Below are 22,586 nucleotides of genomic sequence, written 5' to 3'. Positions count from 1 at the left end.
ACATAACTACACATCCTAATTTCTCTTTAGTCCTCCCCTGTTTACATCACTTATTTCCTTCTCACCTCCATCACTGTCTTCTCGTACTTCATTTTTTCTCATACACAAGTCCTGTCTCACTCACTCTCCCTTCTTCATCTCCTGTACGTATTGTACTGTATGTTCGTTTTTTTCCTGTATTTTGTCATATATTCTCACCCTCCACTTCTTGTATTACCGTACTTGTCTCGAAGCAGTGTTTTCTCTATTTCGTCATTCACTTACTACAGATGATGGACAGGGAGGAAGTAAAGGAGAATGTGCCGATAGAATCATCTGGCCTCAGCTTCAAGTCTCTTCCACATCCACCAGTTACCATCACCAAGACATATGAAGTCAGCAATAATGGTACCATATGATTTTATATTTTATTTCTTATTTATTTATTTTATATATATATATATATATATATATATACAGTAAAACCTCACTATAATGGACTAATTGGGGCCTGGGCTATTCTGAAAAAAGCGAACTTTCAATAAAAGTGACATCCAGACTTCCCCCTGCTAACCCAGACTTTTTCCGATATATCAGACATTAGTCTGGGTCTCACCAACTTCTTTTTCTTCATTAGCACTGTTGCTTCATTATTTGTTATCCAACTCATATCCAGCAGTCTACATCCTCAAGATCCTGACCCACTCTAATGCCCATCCAATGCTCATCGTCAAGGTCACGACAGCCACCCAGTGCCCATCCAATGCCCATCATCAAGGTCATGACAGCCACCCAGTGCCCATCCAACGCTCATCATCATGGTCACGATGGCCACCCAATGCCCATCCAACGCTCATCATCAAGGCCACGACAACCACCTAATTCCCATCCAGCACCCATCATCAAGGTCGTGACAACCACCCAACGCCCATCATCAAGGTCATGGCAACCATCCAATGTCCATCAAGCTCCCATCATCAAGGTCACAGCAACCACCCAATGCCTGTCCAATGCCCATCATTAAGGTCACGACAACCACCCACCAGCGCCCATCATCAAGATTGTGACAGCCACCCAACACCCATCGTTAAGGTCGCGACAACCACCCAATGCCCATCATCAAGGTCGCGACAGCCACCCAATGCCCATCATCAAGGTCACGACAACCACCCAACACCCATCAAGCACCCGTCATCAGGGTCACAGCAACTACCCAGTGTCCATCCAGCACCCATCATCAAGGTCATGACAACCACCCAATGCCCATCATCAGGGTCACGACAACCACCCAGTGCCCGTCCAATGCCCATCATCAAAGTCACAACAACACACAGTGCCCGTCATCAGGGTCACGACAACCTACCCAACATCCTCATCCTCCACCATCCCCCTGCCCAAGCTAGACTGAGGTCAGGCAGTCCAGACCGCTTCTGGCTTAATCGGACTTTTCCTAGTTTATGAGAATTTAGTCCGGTAGGCTCCTTGGGTCCGATAAAAAAAAAAAAATCCGGTATATTGAAGTACGTTATATCGAGGTTTTGCAGTACTGTATATTTTTTTACATATATTTCTCCTACTTTAGGGTGGAAAACAGTCCATTTCATATAGGTAAGGAGGTTATTAAACACAATACAAGTACAGTAAACTCGTCCCGAACACGTTTTCGCCGAACGCACTCACAATTATACGCGGTTAGTGCTGGGATACGCACCGGTATGAGACAATGTAAGATTAAAGAACCATTACGAAAACCAGAAATTTACATGAGAGATCTTTGAAAGGCCAAATCCTCGAACATCAGCTCACCACGCACGGTTTGTTTTGATCACGTGATGTGATTCGCTGTACTGCTTTTCCACAGTACTGTATTTGTAAGTTAAATATTTACAGTTCTGTTCAGGTAAGTTTATGTGCAAGTTAAAGTACTATTAAATAATGTTCAATCATGAAATAAAGTCTTATAACCAGTTTATCTGATAGGTGTTGGAATATTACCTTTTTTATTTGTTTGTTAAATATTTGCAGTACTGCTTTTCCACAGCACTGTATTTGTAAGTTAAATATTTACTACTCTGGTATGCACTTGTAAGTTAAAGCACCGAAAGAAAGTTAAAGCATTAAATAAAGTTAAAGGATTAAATAAAGCCCTGTAATCAGTTAACCTGATTTATATGATTACCCACGATCGGTGGGTTCCGAGACAATTCACCGTCATGTTAATTCCCTGTCAAAACATGGACGATTCCCCGTCAGGACAATTCCCACCCTGGATGATTCCCCGTCATTCAAGAAATATATTAATTAATCAATACTTTTATAAATATACTTATTAATTAATCAGTACTTTAATAACTATATTTCAGGGGGATCCATCAAAGTCTATGTTGTCTTGTTATTGTTGTGACGGTGAACTGGCTTGACAGCGAATAGTCCCGAAACCATTTTGCTCCATAGACTCCCTAAACGTGATATTTTGCTGTTATCTGCTATTGGTAATCAATATGAAGCACTTTAAGTGGTTAAAAGATTTATTTAATGTTATAACTTACAAATACAGTACTGCACAGCAAAACTTCAACATACAAATACGTAAACACAAGGCAACATTCTGACGCCGATTGGTTTCGGCATCGAAATGTTGCCTTGTGTTTACGTATTTGTATGTTGACGTTTTGCTGTGCAGTACTGTATTTGTAAGTAATAACATTAAATAAACCTTCTAACCACTTAAAGTGCTTCATATTGATTACCAATGGCAGAATAACAGCAAAAGACCACATTTAGGGGATCTAAGAAGCAAAATAAGGAGTAGTTAAAACTTACGAGGTTTCACGTCGAACACGCCACTTTAGGAACGAAACCCACGCGTTGGGGATGAGCTTGCTGTACTAGACAAAAGTGTGTGGTGCCTGGTTCATGACACTGCATAAAATATATATATATATATATATATATATATATATATAAATATATATATATATGTATATATATATATATATATATATATATATACATATATATATATATTTGTATATATATATATATATATATATATATATATATATATATATATCCATCCATCCATCATCCAATCCTACATTGCCCCATGAGGAGCGTAGGAGCCCAGGGCTCAGCAGTTGGTCCCGACATTAAAGATGAGAGTGACCAGCCTCACTCATCCCTGAGTGGCATTACATGAGCAGTCAACCCCAACCATCCCTTGGATATAAACCTTCACTGGCTCAATCCGACTGGAGCGCAATAATTACATTCATTCATTCATTGCCAGACGCCATGTATCCCAATCGGGGTGGCCAAGGGCTTAGAGTTAATTGTTTTACAGGGAGGGGCACTAATCTTCCACCAACCCCACTTGACACGTGCGGAGAACGAGCCAACAGCATCTGGTGTTCCCAGACGGTCACCCATCCAAGTACTAACCAGACCCAGGCAATAATTACCCATTATATATATATATATGCTTGTGTATTTGTATGTATTGTATATAGCTACACACACACACACACACACACATATATATATATATATATATATATGCTTGTATATAGCTACACACACACACATATAGATATATATATATATATATATAATATATACACTCAACCCCCTGCTATCGCGCGTTCAGCTATCATGCTTATCTGCTATCATGGACACATCAAATGCACAACCATGCATGCTATCACGCACCCCAAGACTGCTATCACGCATCGAGTTTGAAGACAGGCTAAGCGAAACTTATTCACACTGCACTTCATACGAGGTTTGCAGAGGATACGATGGTTAATCGGAACGGTAACGTGGTAAAATTCCCGATTGTAACACGGGCATTTGGAATGCATCTGAACGGATTTCTGCCGAGGACACGACGGGCAAAACGGTGACCAAAACCCATTCGGCTCGAAAGAATATATCGTACTACAGCATTGAAATTTAGCCTAACACTGAATACTTATTAATATTGTATTTTAGAATAAATATTAATCGTTTTGAAACCCTTATAAAGAGTTAATATTTCTTATGCCGAAAAAACTGTGATGTCGATAAAGTAATCACATGTTTACAACTGAGACGAGGCTCTGACAACTGTGTGAGGAACGTGTGTGATAGCATCCAAGTTTTGTTCCACTTAAATGTTCCTCAGCCATTCCTGATATAAGGTACCATGTGATACCCCCTTTAGCTGTGGACACTAAAGAAATGGAGACAGCCAAAGAGATCTGGCGGCAACTAAGCCACTCCCAAGCCTCGGAACCCATCAAATCACCCAAGCCGTAATCCTTATAAAAGTTTGATGGCCATTTATGTTGCTTATTTATTCATTATACTGTTATTATTAATATAATAATGCTTTATTTCATATTAGAGGAGAGATTGGCAGGAAATCGTAGGCATAAAGTGGTTAAAAGTTAGAAAAATGGGCCACCGAAAAACCAATGAGAAATTTTCCCATTGATTGTTCAGTTCAACTATCACGTATTCATCTATCACGCGCGTTTCCTGTGCCCAATTAGGCGCGATAGCACGGGGTTGAGTGTACTGTATATAAATTGGGGAAAGCCCCAGGAATTGATGGAGTGTGTGGTGAAATGCTGAAGCATGGGGGAGAGATAGTAGTAGAATGGATGTGGAAAATGTGCAGATTGGCCTTGGAGGAAGGTAGAGTCCTGGAGGATTGGAAGTCAGGTATAATTATTCCCTTGTACAAAGGAAAATGGGAAAAAGAAGTGTGTGGTAATCATAGGGGCATTGGTCTTCTTAGTATAATAGGAAAAGTGTATGGTAGGATACTTATTGACAGAGTTAGAAAGAACAGAGGAATTAGTTGGAGAAGAACAGGGAGGCTTTAGGAAGGAAAGAGGTTGTGTAGATCAGATATTCATTCTTAGATCTTTAGTGGAAAAGTTTCTAGAGAAGGAAAAGAAGTTGTATGCAACTTTCATGGATTTGAAGAAAGCATATGACAGGGTGGATAGACAAGGATTGTGGTAAGTATTAAGAATATATGGAGTAGATGGGAAGTTGTTGAATGCTGTGAAGAGTATGTATGATGGTGCTAAGGCTGCAGTGCGTGTGGATGGTGAACTGAGTGAATTTTTCTCTTTGAAGGATGGATTGAAACAGGGATGTGTCATGTCTCCATGGTTGTTCAATCTGTACATGGATGGTGTAATAAAAGAGGTACAAGGTAGGGTAGTGGATGTTGGAGTGACCCTGGTGAGAGAGGGTAGTGTTTGGAAACTCCCTGTACTGTTGTTTGCAGATGATACTGGGTTGTTGAGTGAAGACGAAGGGGAGCTGCAAGGCTTGGTGGATGAGTTTGGGAGAGTGTGTATGAAACGGAATCTAAAGGTGAATGTAGGGAAGAGTAAAGTGATGGTCTTTGAGAGAGGTGAAGTCAGTGAATGTACAACGAGGTTGGATGGTGAGGAATTGGAAAATGTGAGTACGCTTAAGTACTTGGGTAGTGTGATGAGTAAGGATAGAGGTTTGGAGGGTGAAGTGCTTGAAAGGGTACAGCAGGGAAGAAAGGTTGCTGGTTCCTTGAAAGCAGTGATAAGAAACAGGGAAGTGAGCATGGAAGTGAAAAAGTTACTACATGACAGTGTTGTGATACCAACTCTAACGTATGGAAGTGAAGCTTGGACGTTGCTGGAAGGACACAAGTCAAGAGTGAGAGCAGTGGAAATGAGTTATTTAAGAGGAGCCCGTGGAGTCATATGGAGAGACAGGCTGACAAATGAGGATATAAAGGAGCATTGTGGTGTGAATGTGGATGTGATAGGAAGCGTTAGAAGGAATACACTGAGGTGGTTTGGCCATGTGGAGAAGATGGAGGGTGAAAAACTGATGAAGAGAGTATGTGAGTGAGGTGGAGGGGGGAAGAAGGAGGGGGAGGCCGAGGATGAGATGGAGGGATGGGATGGAGAGGTATATGAGAGAGGGGGGTGTGAGTTGGGAGCAGGGCAGTGAAATGGCGGGGGACAGGGCGACGTGGAGGCGAATTGTTTTTGGCCACCCCAAACGGGATTGAGGTGTCTGGCAATAGATAGATAGATAGACGTATATATATATATGTAAGCCAAGAAACCATTTACAACGCTGGGTGGTAACCATATAACCTAACCATATATGCTGTCTACGTGTCAGGTGGAGTGTTAGTGCCCCTCCCCGTAAAACAATTAACTCAAAGTCAAATGGTCACCCCTTATGGTATTATGTTATCTGGCAATATATATATACAGTAGAACCTCGGTCCTCGAACACAATCCGTTCTGGAAGGCTGTTCCAGGACCGAATTGGTCGAGGACCGAACTAATTTTCCCCATAAGAAATAATGTAAATCATTTTAATCCGTTCCAAGACCCCAGATGCTTACCTATTTAAGATTCAGCACTGGTACCAGTGCTTTCCTTTACGAGGTGACTGTATATTTCTCTTGCCTTTTCACAAGTTATATACTCACTAACACTGTCTCCTGCTAACTGTTTCTCATTGATGAAGATAAGCAATAATTTTTCCACTTCTTCAATTATTTTCCGCACTACTTTCCTCTTTTCACTGCCAGTAGCCGTACTGGATGAACTTGCTTTCTTTGGAGCCATTATTAGGGGCTAATACTGCACTGAATCAAGAAAAATGTGAAGCACAGCAGGACAACCACGTTGACGAACAACAAAGGTGGACACGTGACTGTCGGTCGGCCAGCTTCCCTTCATTTGGCTATGTTCAGGTTGGTCGAGGTCCGATATTTTGGTCGACCTATGGAGCAAAAATTTCTTGAATTTTTTGGTCGAGGTCCAATTTGTTTGACATGTGAGACGTTCGAGGACCGAGGTTCCACTGTATATATATACAATGGAAGTCCTCCAATCCAGCCACCAATAACCCAAAAATCCCAATACAATACAGTGCTCTGAGTTTGTCAAGGTGAAATTTTTCTACTTTTTCTAGGCTTTGTCTAAGAATTTATCTGGTTTCGACTTGCTCTTGGCCCTGGATGTACCTGCGTGCAACTATTCATCTGCACTTCTATGAATTTCCAGTGAGTAAAACAAGAACCCATATAATTTTAAGTGTTTATTTAATTATCATGAACACTTACGATCACTAATTTCTGCTCAGGGGTGCCCCATCCCTATCCCTGTATACACGGGGAAGATTGGAGGGGGGGTGGGATGAAATGAGCTCTACCCTCCTTTACCCCAGCTCCCAACCCTCCCCCATACCCGTACACCACCCAACCCCCCCCTCCACTTGTCATTCTTAACTGGCAGCTACATCTCAAGCTAGCCTCATACTTTACACTCATATGCCCATAGTCTTGAAACTGAGGGCAGGGATTACCCTTCCCACACTCCACTTGAAGTGGAAGCTCACACCTTCAACGTAAGTGGTAATCTTGAAAGGGTGAGAGCGCACCCCTTCGAGTGGGTATACACGGCAAACAGTTGGTAATACTGATTAGTTTTAAATTTATAATACTGAAAAGAAAATGACAGTTTCTAAGGTTCATATACAGTATAATCTCTTAATGTTAGCAATTCTTACCTACTTTATTATTAAAGACTGGCATTTGTTCTTCAATACACTGTATGATTATGTATACCATACTTTTACCATAGGGAAAATTCGGTGACAGACATAGCTCCAAAGTGGTTCATGTGGTCAGTTATAACCCTACGAATATGCCCTGGCTGGTCACACTGATTTTGTTAATATTTTTGCCCCAGTGCTTATTTTTGCCATTTTTTCCCTCCCAAAACCACAAAAACCCAACAGTCCCCCAGAACACTTGGGAGGGGGGGTTAATTTTAAAACCGATCATGAGCACCGAAAATAGAGGTCAAATTCGTTCACATCACACCAAAATACACCAGAAAAATATATTACCAAGCGAAAACGGTATGGACAATCAAACTATTTATAAAAGTGTCATGCACCATATCTAATAAACAGCTTTGTTGAAATATTTAAAAAATGTAATGGAAGTGGACACAGTATCTCATCTTTGTTTTTGTCTCGTCGTAAATTAACCATCTCCAGAGAAGTGGTGAAGTCTTCTAAAACAATAAAATATTAAACACTTATTTTTTTTTCTTTACATGATGTTTTTATCATTAAATTAAAATTCCCATCACACACACACCATAGGCACCTTCAAATTCTACACAGTTTTCTTTGCACAAGACTACTATAATATGACAAAGGGGCATGCGAAGGGGTGCTATGAGACTCCCTGCAGATTCCAGTACTACACTGGGGTAATACTCTCCCATTCACCAGCGAACGCTCTCCCTTTCATGCGTTAAGTTTACCAAAAGGTACGGATAGGGCAAGGTGAACACCTGCTCACAGTTTAAGACTACGGCCGATAGTCTCATTACTAATACACAAACAAATCACTAGGATATGAAAAAAGTACATACAGTATATAAAACTACAAACATGCTGCAGCAAGAAATTTATGCATCATAACATTGACAGTAAAACAAAAACGTTAACAACAGCCATCCCAGGTCTCATGGGTTGGGTGCATGAGTGTCTGTGCCTGCATATTTGTGTGTGTGTGTGTGTGTGTGTATGTGTGTGTGTGTTTGCAAAGCAGTGCACCCAACACATGAGACCTGAGGTGGCCATTGTTAATGTTTTTATTTAACTGAGCGATTGGTGAAAAAGATAACTAAATCTGATGTGAGAGGTGTAAGGCTGAGAGGAAAACCACGAATAGGATGGATGGACAGTGTGAAGAGAGCGCTGGACGCGAGAGGGATGTCTGTTGTGCAAGGAAGAGTGGCTGTGCGTGACAGAAATAAATGGAGAGAAATTGTGAATGAATAAGTGATGACGCAGCCCTGAGGGGATATTCTCCCACATTTGGTCTGATCAGCTAGTCAGGTCAGGTGCGGGTAAGGGGATGAGTCTGTTATGATGTGGCAGGGGTAAACCAGCTCTGCTGTCGGGCCCTGCTGCGGATGTCGCTGATTGCATTGCGCAGTTGACCCTTGTGCGGTGTGGTGCGGTGAGGATCTGTCCGTTCTCCCCTTTGGGGCTAAGATGTGAATGAATGTGTTTGAATGGATGAGTAAATGGGGAGTGTGTTGTCCTGTCTCGGCTACCTCCCTTTCCTTGGGGGAAGCAGCCTAGGTATATAGATAGATAGATAGATTTAACTGTCAACATCATAATGCATTAATTTCTAGTTTTAGTATGTTGATAGTTATACTATATACAGTACTATTAGCATATCCTAGTGTTCTGTGTTTGTATTAGTAGTTGGACCAAGAGTTTTCAGCATGAAATCAGCTTGAGATGTAACTGCCAGTTAAGAATGACAGGTTGGGTGGCAGGTTGGGTAGGTGTATAGAGGAGGGTCAGGAGCTGGGGTAGAGGCGAATGGAGCTCTTTTCTTCCCCCCCTCCCCTCTTCCCTGGGTATACAGGGGTAGGAAGGGAGCACCCCTGGGCAGAAATTAGTGGTCATGAGTGTACATATGTCTGTTTTAAGAGGTCCCTCCCAGTGGTCCGAAAAAAACAACAAACCGAAAGATCCTCGGTCCCCCTCCATTCGGATTACAGGACTTCTACTGTGTATAGCTCACCATCCACTCACTCGATGTAATGCTGCTGTTGGGTGTCTGCCCTTTCCTCTCCTCCATCCTTCTTTCCTTCCATCCTCTTCTGTCTTCCTTTCCTTCATTCTTTCCTTGTCCGTCTGCCTATGGGTAACTTTACACTCCCTCTTCTGTCTTTCTTTCCTTCATTCTTTCCTCTTCCTTCTGCCTGTGGGTGACTCTACACTAAGTGACAAGCCAAATGGTTTCTTGTACACCAAGAAACCATTTACTACGCTGGGTGGTAACCATATAACCAAATTTTGGCACCTGGTGGTTTAGTGGGTAATTATTGTGCTCCAGTCGGATTGAGCTGGTGAAGGTTTATATCCAAGGGGTGGTTGGGGTTGATTGCTCATGTAATGCCACTCAGGGATGAGTGAGGCTGATCACTCTCATCTTAAATGTTGGGACCAACTGCCTAGCCCTGGGCTCATACGCTCTTCATGGGGCAATGTAGGATTGGATGATGGATGGATATATATATATATATATATATATATATATATATGTATATGGTATCTGGCAGGTCTGTCAAACAAGAGAGAGAATGGCCATGTGCGATTTACCGATTTGCCACAAAGGTGTGGGAAGTAATTCCATCTTGTGCAGTGTCTGTGATAAGTAGGTGGATAAGAGATGTGGTATTAGAGTTAGGCTGCGAGATGATGGTGATGTAATGCGTGCGGTGTGTCTAGGAGAGCAGCTGGAGATTGTAAGGTGTGAAAGGATTGATCTTGCTCGTGAGTTTCTTGAGTGTGTGGAGTTTTGTTATTTAGGAGACATGTTATACTGTATACTTAAGGTGAGGCTGGAGCTAGCTCTGTGGCAAGAGTGAGGAGTGGTTGGAAGAAGTTCAGGGAGCTGTTGCCTCTCCCGACATTGAGAGGGCTCTCCTTCCGTGTTAAGGGATTTTTGTATGCAGCATATGTTAGGAGTGTAATGCTTTATGGCAGTGAGACTTGGCAGAGGATATTCACAGGAAGAAACACACAGCAATGACAGTGATTATGTGGATGTGCAGTGCATCCCTGAGTGTGAGGGCTTTAGGGGCTAGTTTACAATATAAGAGTTGAGGGGTAGGATGGGACTGGAGTGCATTGATGTTGTGATGAGGAGAGGTAGGTTGAGGTGGTTTGGGCATGTGGAGAGGATGGGGTATGATAATTGGGTGCAGAAAGTGAGAAATGTTAATGTTAGTGGTAGGGTTGCTAAAGATAGACCGAAAAAGACCTTAGATGACTTCAGGGTTAAGGGACTGAATAAGGAAGCTGCTAGAGATCGAGCAGCATGGACAGCTGCAATTAGGTGATCAAGGCCAACACATGCAAGCATGTTAGAGCCTTGAAAAACCAATGAACAAAAGAATACACATTCGCACATATGCATGCACACACACACACACACACACACACACACACACACACACACACACACACACGCGCGCGCGAGGCTAGTATTACGAAGTTGTATAATGCTTAACCATACATGCAGTGCAGTAGATTATTAATACTGTTTCAAATCCACTCATTCTCTAAAGCAAAGAGCCAAGTTATGAAACCTAGGCCAGTGGAAATGGGCAGTGGGCAGCCAGTGACCATCAACAAGACGAGCGTGTTTACCCGCCTCGCCTCACAGCCTCGTAAGCCGTTGTGTGACGACACAAACCACCCAAGGAATAAAATGGATCCCGTATCTGATGCAGGTAACAGGTTAAATCTTTCTGTATTTTTGAAAAAAAAGATACAGTACAATAACAAAATTTTAAATGTAAAGCTTGTACAGTATTCTTTGTTTAACATAAATTGTGATTGATAGTGGTAGAAGTTGAGACCTTGACCTTATGACCTTACCTAAAGACACATCAAGGCTTGTAGGCTAAGGTAGGAGGATTTACCCACTTTGTACATTCTAGTGGAGGAAGAAATTACAGGTGGTTTGATACTCCTAAGGTCATTTTATACTAGTATGAGAGTGTATGTGTGATTAGAAAGTTTTTACATTACTGGTTGGTAAACTTACACACACTGAAGGTGGTAACTGAATTATGGGTGTCAAAAAAAGGAAAGGAGTTTACCCACCAATATCAGAACTTTCTCTGCTCACATCGACTCACACCAGTGAGAACTGAATGTGCTTGGCCGGTCAGACTGGGATACAACAACTGCCACACACTTCAGTGTATTCCCCTCCTCCATCAACGCACTTTTTCCAGTGTTCTGGCACTTAACCCTATGAGGTTTCTGGGCTGGGCACATTATGTCTGTGCTAGAGTCAGCCACTCTTGCGCTGACCTACATCTTTGCGGCGCAATATTTTTCTTTGATCCCTCTGTGTAAATGCACTTTTCATGATAGAATGTTGGTTTTGGTGTAATTTTAAGGCTGAATAGTTGTACTTTATCATAGTATGTTCAAAGAAGGAGAAAAAATAAATATATAAAATGTCAAAATGATGAGTTGAAGTTAGGCGACAACCAAAAATTTTATACCTTGCCGTAGAAAAGAATTCAACAAAAAAAAAAAAAAGCTAATAATGATATGTAAATCTGGCTTAAACTATGCAAAACTACAGTAAATTACCTTTACAATGATATATAGATTATGGTAATTTTTGCATGTTATTGTGCAGTAAAGCGAAAGGAAAGAGATGCAAAATTTTTTTTTTTTTTTAGTTGGTCGCATATTCGCATTGCAATCTTCTTTGATCGGTGATTGTAAATACACTTTTTATGATAGGATGCTGGTTGTGGTGTTATTTTGAAGCTGAATAGTTGAACTTTATTGTAGTATGTTCAAAAAAATAAAAAGTCAAAGTGACAAGATGAAGCTAGGCATAACCAAAAATTTTATACCTTGCTGTAGAAAAATATTCGCCAAGAATAAAGTGATAAAGAAATAAAGCCATGAGTCAGACCAACTGTCCAGTACCCGCTACGCATAGACCGACCATTCCATGACGTCATGCTTGAGTTTTTGTTATGACGCATAAAAGCGATTTATGGTGAATATTTTACAAAAGTTATTAAAATGACGATTAAAAGCGTCATCAGAATCTCTGAGAAATGACGATCAAAATCTTCATTGGAATCTCAAAGGGTTAATGAAGCATCACTGGAACTCGTCTTGCTGTTCTTCAAGATGCTCACCATTTCAGAGATGTCTTTGGTCATGGCAAAATATCTTCATTGTGAACATGCTGTAAGTTTGGAGAATGATCACAAAATTGTGCGGTGAATAAAGTGTATGTTGGAGTAATGGAATTATGGAATACGTTTTTCATCCATACACTGCTGAGAAACAAAAACACAGCATTGCTGGGCACATTGTCACTATGAAGTTGCTACCCACCATTCAAGTGCTTTTGCTGTTTTTTTTTTTTTTTCCGACTCTGGGCAGAGGCTTCATGGCCTATTTCTCGGAGGCAGTGACCTATCCCAAGGCCCAGTAGTCCTCCTACACCTCCTCATGTCACCACTTCGGCGCTAACGCCCACCATCCATATTGAATACATGCTAAGGTTGTCTCATACAGGATTGGTGTATTGGTATTAGCGGGGGTATTTTACGACATGTCGGCGGGTCATCTAGTAGATCAGGCAAGTCTGCTTTTTAGGAAATTCAAATCCTTAAACTGTTCCCTGCCCCAACCGGGATTCGATCCTGGGTCCATTAGGACCGCAGGCCGCCTCTCTACCGATTCAGCCACCGCTTCCCCTTGCATCTCACTGCATCGCATAAACGTTTCATTGCTGGTGATTCATGAGGACATTGATGTACAGTAGTTGGGTGGTTCTACTGCCCAGTTATGCGTATGTTCTGCAGCTCCTTCCCCATTCTCTGCAGAGAGGGTGATAAACTGGAGAAGGACATCTATTGTCAGCCAGTGATATTTTGGAGGACTTTAGTGACGCAAATGCCATGAAAAATTTACATGCAGGCCACTAACCCAACTCCTGCCCTTTCTTAGGTATAGTGACATGCAGTATTGTGTCAGTTGAAGCATGGTAACTAGAAGAGTGGCTGGTGTACAAGCAACAGCTTAAATCAATAGCTCATTTTAAATTGATGAGACCATTATCAAAACTTTATCATACCTTGTAGTTTACCACTTGTAGGGTAATGAAAGATGGATATAACCCACATACTGTATTTCAGTATTCTGTTGCTTGTAAAAATATACTATTATAGAAACTTTAATCACACACACACACATACACACACACACACCGCTCGCTGGTGCAGTGGTAACGTTCCCGCTTGCCAACTGGTGGACGGGAGTTCGCGCCTCGCTCAGGTTGCGAAAAGTTTCACTGACGAAGTGGGTGGTTACTGTCCCCCTTAAGCAAGGGGACGGGTGTGTGCGTGTGTGAAGGTCACAGCCTTGCCCTTAGATCGGACTATATGAGCTCTCAGCTCCCTTCCGGGAGGGTAAAAGCTGACGATCACGACCATCAAGTGATCCTGACTGACCCGGTGAATTACACACACACACACTGTTTAAAATTATTGTTTCAGATCGCCATTTCTCTGAAGCCAAGAGCTATTGTAGAACATGAACTAGTGGATCTGTCTACTGTACTTTGTCATATGCCTTTTCCAGATCCATGAATGCCATAAACACCTTATACAGGTGTTCCTCCCCTAACAAGGTTTGCTGTAGTATGATATTGCTCTAAGGAAACAAACATTCTGACGCGGGCACTGTTAGCGTAAAGCGGTAAGTTGAGCCTGGGGGGCTGAGACGGGGTGGATTTTGGTGTGTTTTCTCCCCCTCTACCTTATCACTAGCAACATGTGTCTGCTTTTCTCACATAAGGTACAGTACAATAAATAAAAAAGTCCTGTATTGACCTGATGTATTTTTTATAACCATATTAATGCTTTTAGGATATGTAAATTGGGGGGTATAAGAAAATTTTGCATCACAAGGGGGGAAAAGTGAACCCTGGGCAGGGTTGCAGAAGGAAATAAGGGTTTTCAAGAGTCCCTCTAATGCGATATTTGCCTAACGCGAGGTGGGTGCGGAAGCAGATGCCCGCATTAGGGAAGGAACACCTGTAGTCCTTCTCACAAGCCTTATCCACTGTCTGTCTCACTGCAAGTATTTGATCCACCTCTTCTTCTACTCCTAAAGCCACCTTGTTCATCACTCACTAGGACTTTTGATATCTCTCTTACTTTCTCTGTAATAATTTTTCCATCTACCTTCCCTACAACACTCAATAAACTTATGCGATGATAATTCTTGCACTCACTTTGCTCACCTTTATTTTTGTACTAGGGTACAATCACAGCCTTTTTCCACTGTGCTGGCAGTTTCATTCATTCATGCCATCTTACATATCTCAACAAGCACTTCATTCCTCTCTCTTGACTGCACTTAATCATCTGTGCATACATCTCATTAACCCAGCTGCTTTCCCATTTTTCAGCCGCTTCGCAGCGTTCTTCATATGTGCGAATGTTATGTTCCCTGGCACTTCATTCCTTCTCTGCATGCCCTCAAAACCAATCATGTTTATGCAGCTCTGTGCTCTCTATTTCCATTCATCAGGCTTTCAAAATATTATTTCTATATGGTCCTTCATCCCCATGTGTTAATAATCTATCACTTACATCCTTCACAGTTTCACACGTCTACATTTCCGCACTTGTTTCCAGAATAACTTTCTATTTTCAGAGTAATTTGCATTAGTTTTTCTTCATAGATCATCATTTACCTCCTCCATTTTCCTCTTCACTAGTCTCTTTTCGTGCCTTTTTCTCTCAGTGTATTCAGTTATTATTTCAACTGAACCTGTGTCCTGTAATCACTGTAGCCACATCTTCCTCTTTTCCTCCACTGCTCTCTTACCATCTTCATCTCAGAATGCTGTGCCTTTCTTCTTTGTTGTTACTCTTGCCACACCACACACCACTTTCGCATTCCTATCTAAGCAATCTCTATATGCATACATCTGTACATCATCTAATCCTGCATTCCCTCATGAGGAGTGTAGGAGCCAGGGGCTAGACAAATTGGTCCTGACATGTATGACGAAAGTGATAAGCCTCATTCGTCACTGAATGGCATTACATGAACAATAGCCCTCATCCACCACTCGGATATAAACTTACACAGGTTCAATCCAGTTGGAGCGCCTTAATTTCCCACTAAACCACCGGGCGCCATAGTTTTGTTATATGGTTACCACCCAACGTAGTAAATGGTTTCCTGGTGTACAGTACAGGAAACCATTTGGCTAGCCACTCAGTGTAGAGTCACCCGTAGACAGAAGCAAGAGGAGAGAGAGGAGGAAAGAAAAAGAGAAGAGGAAGGAAAGAAAGCAAGAAGGAAAAGATGAAAGGCACTCACCTAAGAGCAGCACTACTTTGAGTGAGTGGATGGTAAGCACTCCCAAATACCACAATAAATTTTTCACAATTTTTTAAATCTCACACTTTGTGGTGTAATGTGTAAAGTATTGTAATATTTAAACTTTCATTTTAGCTTTAAAAACCCAACTGGGAATGAGTAAGTCAGCACCAAAGCCAGCAGCGTCAAGAGGTGTCATGTCCAGCAAGCAGTCCTTCCGCCAGGGTCTACAAACTGCAGCTAAGCAAAACAAAGTGGCCACTGCCCAACCACAGACCAAAGTTTGTGGGGGACCTTCAGGTAAGAATAATCATAATTATGAACTTGTTATGTAGCACTGGCTGGGGCAAATTGAACAACACAAAGCATTGGAGTGAACTAGACCAGGTCATTTTAATCATAAATAGCAACTACGTAAATTATTTTTTTCAGGATTTCGAATTACTGTCATCAAGCGCAACAACCATTTTGTGTATTGTGTCCAGGTATGAAGCTGGTGCAGTTGGTTTTAACAGGATGAGAGAATTTTCATAAAGTGAGTAAAATCGAAGAAAAGTAAACACATTAGCAAAATCTGTTTCTGAAAAACTTAGTTTTGGTGAAGTTTCTTGTGAACATAATACCAGTCAAAGATTACTGAATTTTTCTGTGAGTATCCATTAGTGTCTGTATTTTATGTGGAACACATAAAGAAATGTCAAGAACAACAGTGGGTGAACACATAAAGAAATGTCAAGAACAACAGTGGGTGTCACGGTGCACAGCTATTGTTGGTCTAGGTTCATCCTGGTGTGTTTACACCTCACCAGGGCAGACTTGAACCAACACAATCTCTCCTGTGATGTTTTGATTTTTTTACCTGTAATTTGTAATATTGTACTGCGTGTTTATCTGTGTGTGTGTATGTGTGTGTGTGTGTGTGTGTGTGTGTGTGTCTGTGTCTGTGTCTGTGTCTGTGTGTTTACCTAGGTGTAGTATACAGGATTTGAGCTAAGCATGTGTTGTCTTGTTCCCATCTCTTTAATTATCCAGTGTACTTTTAAACACAAAGATGTTCTTTGCTTTCACCACTTCTTTCACAGTGTACCAAATGTCTATACTTCTATCAGGGAGACTAAATTTTTTCATGTCACTGAAGCATGTACACTTTAGTTTATATTCATGTCCTCTTGTCCTTCCATCATCATCCACAAACCGTTCTTGATCATCTGCCCTTTCCATTTTTCTGACACTAAACATCATATTCTCTCTCTTTTCTCACTGAATGGTGGTAACTTCAGGTTCTTAAGTCTCTCTTCATAAGACATCCTAATTGCCATCTTCTACCTTAGCCAGTTTTCTTACATGCTTCTTCAAATATGGTGACCATATCAATGCTGCATATTCTGATTTGTCTTATTATGGACACAGTTATGTCTGAACATTTCCTCCACCAGATAGCTGAAAGCTACTCTCTTGGCTGTCAGTCTGTATGCTCCTTCATTGATCTTATTTATTTACTTCTCTGGTGATAGATTATCATGTATGGTCCTTCCTAGATCTTTCTCTCCCTTTACTGTGCTGATCCTCTCTCTTCCCATTTTATACTCATAACTAGGTCTTTTGTCACTTATTCCCATTGCTAGTTTTTTTTTTTTTTTTTTTTTTCCCCCCAAAGTTTGGATCCAGGTAATAATTTATCCAAGTCATTTGGAACTCCTCACATCTGTCACCATTCTGGATTCGCTTCGTAATTTTTGCATCATCAGGAAACATATTCATATAACTGCTTAATTTAAACCTTCAGGTGGGTGGGTTTGTGCATGCACATGTACTTGTGCTTGAATGTGTGCATGTTTATAGCACTGAAAGTACTTATGAAAACTAAGGATGCCATGTAGAAAACTTATGAAGAAGTAACTTCAGGTTTTGTGATGCGTCTAGGTATGTCATTAATTACAGAGAAAGACAGGTTTTGGGATGAGCTGAATGAAGTAGTAGGAGAGATGCCCAGGAGTTAAGTGGTTTTAATGGGTGATATGAATGGGAGAGTTGGCACTGGTCCTGTAAATGATGTAATAGGTAGTAATGGAGTACCAGGAGAGAATGATAATGAAAAGCAAATGAAGGACTTGTGTCAAGAAAGGAGGTTGTGCATTTGTAATTCCTACTTCAGACATAAAGATGCACATAAATATGCATGGTACAGAGGGAATGGGGATCATGTTGAAAGGAGCCTGATTGATCACATGCTTGTAGAGAAATTGATGCTGGGGTGTTCTGGTGTGAGGGCAGTGAGAGCAAGACGTGGAGGTTTGTCAGACCATATGATTGTGGTATGTAAGCTCAAGCTGAGAGGAGTAAGGTGGACCTGAAGAGAGAGGAGCTGTCAGGGAGGGAGACTGAAATTTGAGAAGCTGAGGATTAATGAAATGGCAGATGAATGCAAGGCCAAAGTAGGGGAGGAGTTAGAATCAGTGAACCAGGATGATATGGATCTGGACAACTTGTGGAATGCATATAACGATTGCCTTTCTAGGACTGCTAGAGCAGTGTGTGGTGTGGCAAGAGTAACAAGGAAGAAGGAAGGTATTGCATGGTGGGATGAAGAAGTTGAGAGAGCCGGGTAGGAAAAGAGGAAGAAGTGGCTAGAGTGGATGCAGGACAGGGGTTCAATTGAAAGAAGAACTGAATATGTTGAGAGCTAGAAGCACGTAAAAAAACTAGTGAAGAGGAAAAAGGAGGAGGTAAATGATGATCTAGGAAGAAAAATGAATGCAAATTACTCTGAAAATAGGAAGTTATTCTGGAGAGAGGTGCTGTAATGTAGAAGTGATAGTGGAAAGAAGTGTTAAAGCGTGAAGGATGTAAGTAGTAGATCACCAACCCATGGGGATGAAGTAAGGTCCAGATGGAAAGAATATTTTGAAAGTCTGATAAATGAGAATGGAGAGAGCAGAGCATCTGTAAACATGATTGGTTTTGGGGGTGTGCAGAGAAGGAATGCAGTGGCAGGAAACATGACATTGGCAGAAGTGAAGAATGTTGTGAAATGGCTGAAATTTAGAAAGCAGCTGGTGTTGATGACGTGTATGCAGAGATGATTAAGATTAATGGAGACAGCAGAATGAAGTGCTTGTTGAAGATGTGCAAAAAGGCATGGATCAGTGAAACTGTGCTGGTAGAGTGGAAAAAGGCTGTGATTGCACCCCTGTACAAAAATAAGGGTGTGTGAAGTGAGTGCAAGAATTATTATGGCATTAGTCTGTTGAGTGTTGTAGGGAAGGTATATGGAAGAATTATTATAGAGAAAGTAAGATGGATATCAGAAGGCCTGGTGAGTGATGAACAGGGCTGCTTTAGGAGTGGCAGAGGATGTGTGAATCAAATATTTGCCGTGAGACTGACAGTGGAGAAGGCTTGTGAGAAAGACTATAAGGTGTTTATGGCATTTATGGATTTGGAACAAGCATATGACAAAGTAGACAGAGAAGGATTGTGAAAGGTTTGGTGAATGTACAGTGCAGATGGTAAGCTGATAGGTGTTGTTAAGAGTTTTTATGATGGTAGCAAGGCATGTGCAAGGGTAAATGGGCATTTAAGTGAATGGTTCATGATCAGTGTGGGCTTGCAACAAGGTTGTGTGATGTTCCCATGGTTGTTTAATATAAATATGGATTGGGGGGGATGAGAGAAGTAAAGTCACGAGTAATGGAGAGAGGGTTGGCATTGGTAATGAATGATGATGGATGGAATATCTCAAATCTGAATGTATGCTGATGATGCAATACTACACTCAATCCTCGTAAACCGCAGCAATTTGGGTCTGGACCACTGCTGTGGATTACAAATTCCGTGTTTTATAAATAATAACTCTTATGTGAAAAATTAATTAGGGTCTGGACTTTGGCCAACCACCCTCCAAAGCACCCTACCTACACCTATCTAGGCACCATCAAACACAAACATACAAATTTAGGAATATTCAGTGCATGTATTTAATAGAAATAAGCAAGGTTAAGGGATCTCACCTTAACCCCTTAAACGCGGATCGTCGCTTTTGCGACGATCGCCAAAAAGGACATAACGGCGGATCGTCGCGTTTGCGATTTAGTTAATTTTGAATAAACGCGGGCAGGGATGTTCCAGGTGGTATTGTCTATCAGTACCACCACCCTTTAGCTACAATTAGCATACTTGACCTTTGTACTACTGACCTCTGTTGTTGCCAAGTATTGCGTTCCCCCCCTCCCCCACAGCCCGGCCAGCCTGGCTGTGATATATGGCAGTGCGCTGACTGCTCAGAACTGTAAATCTGCGCTCTCCTCTCACAAGCAGTTTATGCTAATAGGAAACGCTTGTTTCCCCAGTTGTCACACTAGCTTTTTTTCGCGCGGTTTTCCCCTGTTTAGCGTCAGTTTACCGCAGGCTTTCAAAGTGACATTATGGCGAGTTCTAGCTCTTCCGAGTCAGTGTGAGTGGCCGACAGGAACGAGAATAAAGTGACGGGCGTAAGGCAAAATAATAGCGCACCACGGTGGTCTTTATCATTCCCGCGTCACATTACTGGCAAAGACAGTTAATTTTATTGCCGTAATGGTGACGTGCGAGCCTTTGGGAAGTACTATGATTGAAAATAATGTAGTATATGTGTTTTTAGCTGTGAAAATGGAAATGTTTGTTGAGTGACGGGAAGACCGCCGCCGCGCTGCATGTCGGCTGTACGCTCCGTTGATTTTAGCCTTATTTTCAGTGCTTATTGTACAAATATGGATTCCAAACTACCTGTACGTTGTAGTATAAAGTTTACTGTGACAGAATGAGGCTGTGGTAGAGGGGAAACTGGGTTGCTGGAGGTGTGAAAGTGAAGATTTTGTTATCCAACTTTGCAAGTCTCCACAAGTCCTTGGGTAGTCCACGAAGGCTCAACACCTGTCTCTGGAAAAAGCTGAATGTAAGTACTATCTGCCATACCAAGTATAATGTTCTAGGATTAATCTCTGATTTTTGGCTAATATTTTCCTACAGGTACCCAGACCGCGATTCAACCCCGCCACACGTGGGGGGTCGGCTGTCCATGGCCACGTTTTAGGGGTTAATCCTATGACAATATTGCTTAGGTGAATGAAGTGGGGTGGTGTTGGGAAGAACTTAGAACCTCTCAGCATGAGTTGGGGGTGCTCCCTCATGCTGTTCTCCCTTCTCCAGCTCATCAGCCTCCCTCAGGAAGCCCTCAAAGTCTGCCTGGTTTTGTTTTGGTTTCTCCCTGGTTTTGTAGATCGTCCTTATGGTCGACTCGTTCCTCCCATATTCTTTCGCCAGGCTTGCAAACTTCTCTCCCTTCTCAACACGACAAATGAGATCCAAACGTTGGCTGTACGACAATGGCGGCTGCTTCTTGATGCCACAGGACTTAGAGCGCTTCTTCGGGCGTTCTGGAGGGGCCATGAAAGGTAGGAGGTGGGGGGAAAGTGCACAAAAATAGGCAGGTAGCCCTCGTACCGCACGGTGATGCTCTGTACTGTGCGGGTTGGCAGGCAGAGCAACAGCAACATGACGGCATTAGTATGCACACTTGCCACCAGGGAGGGGTGGTGATTGGTTGTTGGGTCGTGGTTATCAAATTGAATGCCGCGGTTTACGATTCTCCTCGGAAAAGGCCCACTTCGGTGCCTAGATCCGCGATTTTCGTGACTTAACAGCGGTTTAAGGGTGCTGGCAGTCTGACAGCCACTTTGCCGCGGATTACGAATCCGTGGTTTATAAACACGTGGTTTACAAGGATTGAGTGTACAGTACTTGCAAATACTGGACAAGATCTTGGTAGACTAGTGAAGAGTTTTATAGATCTCTGTGAACATCGTGCCATGAAAATAAATATAGAAGAGAGTAATGTGATGTTTATTGAGAGAAAAGGTGACTCCTGGTGTAATGTAATGGTGAATGGAGAGAGACTGGAATTGGTGAGAGAGTTCAAATACCTGGTTACCGTGATAGAAAAGAGAGGAAAATGTGCAAAAGAAGTGGAAAGTAGAGTTACACAAGGAAGGAAAGTAGCTAGTGCTATGAAGGCTTTGATAAGAAACAGAGGCTTCAGTGCTGCAGCAGCGTGTGGCTTACAGGTAGGAGTGTTAGTGCCATCTTTAACAAATGGGTGTGAGACTATGTTGTGGCTTGAAAATGAAAAGTCAGGAGTAAGAGCAGTGGAGATGGGACTGTTGAGGATTGTATGTGGATTATGGAGAGTGGATAGGATACGGAACAGTGTGATTCGTGAACGATGTTGGGTGAGGAAGTCTGTGGACACCAGAATAAAAAAGAGTGTACTGAGATGGTATGGTCATGTGTAGAGAATGAATGACAATAGAGTGGTGAAAAAGGTATATCTGAACGAATTTGATGGAGGGAGGAGGCGAGGTAGGTCAAGAAGGTGGAGAGATATGGTTGATGAGTGTGTAAGGAATAGAGGTATGGAAGTTAGTGAGGCTAAGGGACTGACAAGAGATTGAGCTGGCTGGATGAATATTGTGTGGAGAAGTTCATGACCAGGGATTTGACACCCCTTTTTAATGTGACAGTGTTCGGATTGATTCTGTCAGATAGGTTTACCGTATATGAAGCTACAGTACTTAGTGAAACCT

At 41.9% G+C, this 22,586-nt stretch overlaps 1 protein-coding gene across 1 annotated transcript; it reads left to right on the top strand.

Moving 5' to 3' along the window:
• Positions 1-274: 274 nt before the first annotated feature.
• LOC145413523 (uncharacterized) lies at positions 275-21,037 on the top strand. The gene is made up of 6 exons (XM_080283218.1): positions 275-387; positions 11,151-11,315; positions 16,102-16,266; positions 16,452-16,467; positions 18,205-18,258; positions 20,974-21,037. Exons 2-6 carry the CDS (start codon positions 11,165-11,167, stop codon positions 21,035-21,037), a joined length of 450 nt encoding a protein of 149 aa, XP_080139344.1. The 5' UTR covers positions 275-387; positions 11,151-11,164.
• The last annotated feature ends 1,549 nt before the right edge of the window (positions 21,038-22,586 follow it).

Source organism: Coenobita brevimanus, chromosome 96 (genome assembly GCF_032717465.1).
Source record: "Coenobita brevimanus isolate Jiangsu-jjx chromosome 96, ASM3271746v2, whole genome shotgun sequence".
NCBI classification, from domain to species: Eukaryota; Metazoa; Arthropoda; class Malacostraca; order Decapoda; family Coenobitidae; genus Coenobita; species Coenobita brevimanus.
The sequence above is the reverse complement of the archived record's forward strand: the minus strand, read 5'-3'. Positions and strand labels throughout refer to the sequence as shown.